At 52.5% G+C, this 5,615-nt stretch overlaps 1 protein-coding gene across 1 annotated transcript in view; it reads right to left on the reverse strand.

Annotated features, from left to right (window-relative positions):
• The window catches only part of SRRM3 (serine/arginine repetitive matrix 3), a 34,888-nt gene extending 29,566 nt beyond the window's left edge, over window positions 1-5,322 (reverse strand). The window contains exon 1 of the mRNA XM_023515698.1: window positions 5,093-5,322. Within this exon, the coding sequence (XP_023371466.1) occupies window positions 5,093-5,322 (230 nt within the window). The remainder of the gene's footprint in view (window positions 1-5,092) is intronic.
• Between the last annotated feature and the right edge of the window lie 293 nt (window positions 5,323-5,615).

Raw genomic sequence — 5,615 nt, forward strand, 5'->3', positions numbered from 1 at the left:
AAAAAAAAAAAAAAGCCTTAAAAAGAAACAAATGCATCCTTTAACTTACAAATTAACTTCCAGGTTTACCCTGTGGAAATAATCATGGCTAAGCACAAAGATTGATTCCTTGGATGTTTACAGCACAATGGATCCTATCCCCACCACCAGGTTCAATGCCAGCATTTGCATTTCCATAGCAACCTGCACCTCCCGGGTCTTGGCAGGTGGTTCCTACTCTAGTAATTATCTGTTGACTGGTCTGTATCCTGCGCTAGCCTGGAGTTCCCTGAGGGCAGGGACCATTGTCTGTCTGGTTCATAGTGGTGGCCCCAGTGCCTGGCACCATGTCTGTCACATTGTGGCATCCAGAAAGCTTTGATCAATAAGTGACTGGTGATTGAGAGGCACTGGAGAGTTTGCAGGTTGGATTTCCATTTTGGAAAGATGTTTCTGGTGGCTGTGTGGTGGGAGGAGAAGGACATGGAGCAGGAAGGCCAGTGTTAGGCTACTGTGGGGTTCAAGAGGAGCAGGTGATGTGAGAGCAAGAGAGAATTCCTGACAATGGCAGGGAAGACAGGCAAAAAACCAACTAGGAAGGAGAATGGCTGGGACTTAGGGACCAGTCAGGTAAGTCCTTACTTCCTAACCAGGTGTCCTGTGACCCCCAGCCAGGGTCTGACTCTCTGTAGGTTTAGGCTGCTATGTAGTCCATATGGGGAGGGCTGGGCCAGGCCTGGTGAGAGTGGGGGGCTTTTCTTCCAGTCTCACATCTTCTCGTAGCTGGCACCACCCTGTGCTGACACTACCAGCCCAGCTTCATTAAACTCAGGCCCTGGCTCCTCAGTGTCTACCTCAGCCCATGTGGCCTCAGGTTTGGGCATTCGGTCTAGGCATTCCACACTTGTTGGGCATGGCTGACACCTAGAAAGAAGGGGTGGCAGTGGCCCCTCTATGAGCATTGGAGACACGGAACAACTGCTCCCACCTCACCTTCTCCTCAGGAGATGAGTTTGTCATTGTCACCAGGACAGGCTTTTCAGTCCTGCCTGGCCCCATACTCACAGACCCCTGAGAAGGGAAATAGAGACTGACTAGACCTCTGGGCCAGGTGGGTTGGGGAGATGTGTCAGCTCCTCTGTTTCAAAAAGGCTTCAGTCCAAGGTCCAAGCCCTTGTGCCTGGGGACTTGGCGCATGTGAAGACTAGGAGGTGGCAGCAGACCCCAGGGTTTCCTTGAGACCTGGGGCAGCACATATGCAGGGCTGCAGGGCCTAGGGCTTGTCCCTGAGCCAGCAGGTCTGAGGCAAGTTGATCAGCTCAAGCACCCCTGTCTGTTTGGGGCAGGGTGCTAGATTGAATCAACTCAGAGGCTTAGTGGGAGGAGGGTCCCTCAGTGCCCCAGGGCATCTTGCTGGGAGAAGCTGGGCACCCAGGGATGATATCTGGCTATGGGGCAAAGAGGTCTCAAGTGTGACCACCTCTGTATATTCCTCCCCTCACATGTCTCAGTGTCAACCCTCTCAGCTCAGGCCACATGGACAGTATGGAGAGGAGAGACAGAAGAGCTGGGTGGTCCTGTTTTTGAATCTTGGTACCTTCCACTTCCCAGCTGTGTAATCTTGGGCAAGTCCATCCACTTCTCGCAGCCTTGGCTTCTACAACTGTGAAATGGGAATACAGCTTGCTTTTCAAGGTTGTTGGAGGATTCGGGGAGGTGATGCATTTATAGCACTTATTACCATGTGTGCCTGACACACAGTAGGTGCTTAGTAAATGGTAGCAACTGAAACTTATTTGTTCCAGAGCAGTGGAGATGGAGGCTCCCTGCCATCCCTTCTTGAGACCCTGGCCAGTTCAGCAGAATACCAGGGCCTTGGGAATCACCTGGGCCTTTTCTCTCTCTGCTCTCCCAGGAGGAAAAGACTGAGATGAAGGGGCCTACTGATACCCCAAGTACCCACTCGCTGGGGAAGTGGCAGAGCCTGCTAACATAAGGCCATGTGAGAGGCTTGGGTGGCAAGCCTCAGACTCAAAGTCAAGGGTTTGTGCATGTGGAGGGGAAGGGGTGCATGGAAGCAATGACGTCCATCCCAGAGACTCCAGCCTCCTGGCTCCCTGAGTCCTCATTCCACTGTGTGGGCCAGGAGGGAAGGACATGCCAAATTCATTATGGCTTTTGGGACTTCCTGGGTCAGTCTTTGGGGCAGAAATGGGATAAGGGGGTCATCACATTTTCAGAGGTCCCTGGAGTGGAATATGTCTACTTTTACCTGTCTGTGCTTAGACTTAGCACTTTGGGATAATTATTTTCTTGACTACAGCTCTAAGGGGAATGGTGGCCTCATTGTTCCCATTTTACAGAGAAGTAAACAGAACAGGGAGAGGTGGCTCCAAGCTAACCTAGGGGCAGAGCTGTGCTCTGTCACTTCACCTGTGTCCTCACAAGAAGGCATGGCAAGAAGATGGAGGCTGCTGGGGCTGGGGGTTGGGGTGGGAGCCTCACATCACAAAACCTGGGGCTCTGTCCCCACAGTGACTGAAGGCTGAGGCACCCTGGGAAGGTGACTCCAAGTGTACCATCAATTACCATGGATTAGCTGGCCATCCATTAATATTAAGGAAAGAGATTGTTTATTAATGGGGCCAAAGAGTATGTGTTCCTGTGACTGGTGGGAATATTTGTCAAATGCATGAGAACCTGATAAATAAACGTGAACAAACCAGTGTTTCTAGAAATGGATATTAATGACTAGATTTTATAAAAGAGCAAGGGTCCCTATGTTTACTGGGCAATTTATGGGAACTGGCTGGGTGCTGGGCCATCCTGTTTGTGCCTTAGCCCAAGGACTTGCAGAACAACTCCAGAACACAGGTGTCTTGACTTTTTTTTTTTTTTTTTTGAGACAGTCTCACTTTGTCACCCTCGGTAGAGTGCAGTGGCGTCATAGCTCACAGCAACCTCGAACTCCTGGGCTCAAGTGATTCTCTTGTCTCAGCCTCCCTGTTACAGGGAATTAAAGGCACCCACCACAACACCTAGCTACTTTGTAGAGATTGGGTCTCACACTTGCTCAGGCTGGTCTCAAACCTGTGAGCTTAGGCAATTCACCCACCCCAGCCTCCCAGAGGTGTCTTGATTTTACAGATGAGTAAACTTGCTTGTCCAAGGTCCAGCTAGAGCTGGATTGTTGGATTTCAGAAGGGTTGTGCTTAAGGACAGGGAGGGCCAGGGATGGTCACTCACGAGCTAGCCTTGGGGAAGCTTCTGGCTAAAGACTACCTTAAGTGAGGGCTTGGTTTGGGGAAGGGGCCCTGACTGAGCATCTGGAGATCTAGTGGCTGCTTCCTAGAGAAGTGGGAGTCCTTAATACTGGGGGTTTAACACCCAGGACATTGCCAAATGCCATCATCCTCTGCTTGGCGGGAGGGAGGCATGGTGAGGGGCCATTGGGGGTCCTTGAAGAAGATGGGGCTTAGTGAGGGAAGATGGGCTCAGGAAAGGGATGGGTTTGTTGAGAGGGGTTGTGGGAGCAGAAAAGTGCCGAAGGCTCCCCTGTGTATCCCTACCCATCCATCTTCACTCCTTGAGTCTCTCTACTCAGGAGCAGGATGTGCAGTTTAATTCAGGTCCTGGAGGGCTCTGTGCAGAGGATGCTCCCTTCCTCAGCCCTTGGAGTCTCCTCTTCTCCTCCTACATATGCAGTTTATCAAACATGTCTCCTTGCTGGCTACAGGCCTCCTTTTTTTCTGTCCTCAACATCCTCCCATTGGACTATCCATCCTTCTCTTCAGGGAGCCTCCTCAGCTGTACCTGGTCCCCACTGGAGGTGAGACCAGGTCCCTGTATCCCTTTCTTCTCCCTGCAAGCATCCCTGCCTAGAAGCCAGCTGGGACTCTTGATTCAGGCTCAACGTTGGCTCTGCCTTCCCTATGGCCTTCAGCAAGTGACTATCTCTGTCTGAGCCTTGGTGCTTTCCTGAGCTTTATAGAGACAGTGGTCTGTGTCTCGGGGAGCCCAGCAGGTCTCTGAAGACAAGCAAAGATGTGGCTTGGAACTACTGCTGTGCACAGGCTGTGGCTTCTGGCCCCATGTGGCTCCAACTCCCTGACAGTGCTAGCCTGATGGGCAGACCCTGCTCCCCAGATTGACACCTCAGCAACCAGCTCCCTAGTCTCAAAACACTCAGGACAGACATCAGAGTCCTGGCACCTACCAGCTTTTCTTGGAGCTGCACACATGGGACAGCTTTGTTCTGTTGCCTTGTCTCTAGTTCCATGTGTGAGGGGTGTCTTGCCTCCACTTGGGTTTAGGGGGTCTCTAAACCCTTACTGATTGATGGGTACATTGAGTGCCTGGAGATTGCCTACACCTCCTCTTCAGTCTGACAAACTTCTACTCATCCTTCAGTGCCCATTCAAACATCTTCTCTGACAGCCTTCCCTCTCCATCTAAGAATCCCTCCTCTGAGCTCCTGGAAGCATTTGGCCCTCACCTATTCTGTCCTATAACCATGATTCTAATCTGTTTTGTGGCCAAGTTCAGTGTTAACATGCTTGTTTCCATTTGAGATGGTGGGATGAGGGGTGGTCTTTGAGGACAGGAAGTGGTACCAGTCCAGTTCTGCATCCCAGCGGGGTCCAGCACAGTGCCTGATTCTCAACTAGACAAGGTGAAACATGCATTTGTGGGTGTGGCAGCCATGCTTCCTTTGCAGGAACGACAGGCAGCCCTCAGCACATAGCAAGGGCGTATTCCACTTTCGTGCCTGGCTGAAGACTCAGCTCAGCAGCTTAATCCATCCATTTTATAGCTGGGCCTCCAGTTGTCATTGATGTTTACACTCCTATCTCCCCCACTGGACCAGATGTTTTTGGAGGGCAGAGACTGTGAATCAGAGCCCACTTCAGAGCTTTATACAGAACAGGGGTTCAAAGACAGCTTATTGATTGAATAAAGTAATAAATAAATGAAAAGCAGGCTGGGTTTGGACAGTTCCATCCCAACTGGACCAGACTTTGGCCCCTTCCCTGGACAAGGCTCCTGGGTATCAGCACTCGAGCCCCGCCCCGTCCAGCCCGCCACGCCTCCGCCACGCCCCAAGTGCTCTCACCCCTGCTCCTCCATCATCTCTTGCAGCTCCATGCACTTGAGCTCCACGCGCCGCTTGCGCTCATGGTCCAGGATCTCGCGGTGCGCGCGCTTTACCAGCGTCGGTTCCGCGGTGCGCAGCTCATCCTCAGCCCGTGGCCAGGCTCCTGAGGAGGCGCTGGGCTGCGGCAAACCGTTCGCAGCGTCGGGAGGGGACGGCACGCTGCCCGCCCCGTTGTTCACTGTGGACATGGCGGCCGGTCCTGCAGCGCTGGCCTTGGCCCTGTGGGACAGACACAGACACGAGGCAGGGTGGTCACTTCTTGGCCACCTGCTAAGCTCCTCTCTGCGCGAGTTAATCCTGGAGATTTAAAGGCCCACTGATGGCTCTAATCCGCTTCCCCTCATGTTGCAGAGCTGGGCAGACAGCAGGTTTGCACCTCTGGGTCACACCTCAGGGCATGAGAAAGGTTAGATACTGGGCTTTTTCCCATTTGTAAGGTGGGTGGGTGCAGGTCAGACTAGATGCTGGCTGAGGGCCCTTA

This window comes from Otolemur garnettii, unplaced genomic scaffold (genome assembly GCF_000181295.1).
Source record: "Otolemur garnettii isolate 467f Iridium unplaced genomic scaffold, OtoGar3 scaffold00077, whole genome shotgun sequence".
In the NCBI taxonomy this organism is placed as follows: Eukaryota; Metazoa; Chordata; class Mammalia; order Primates; family Galagidae; genus Otolemur; species Otolemur garnettii.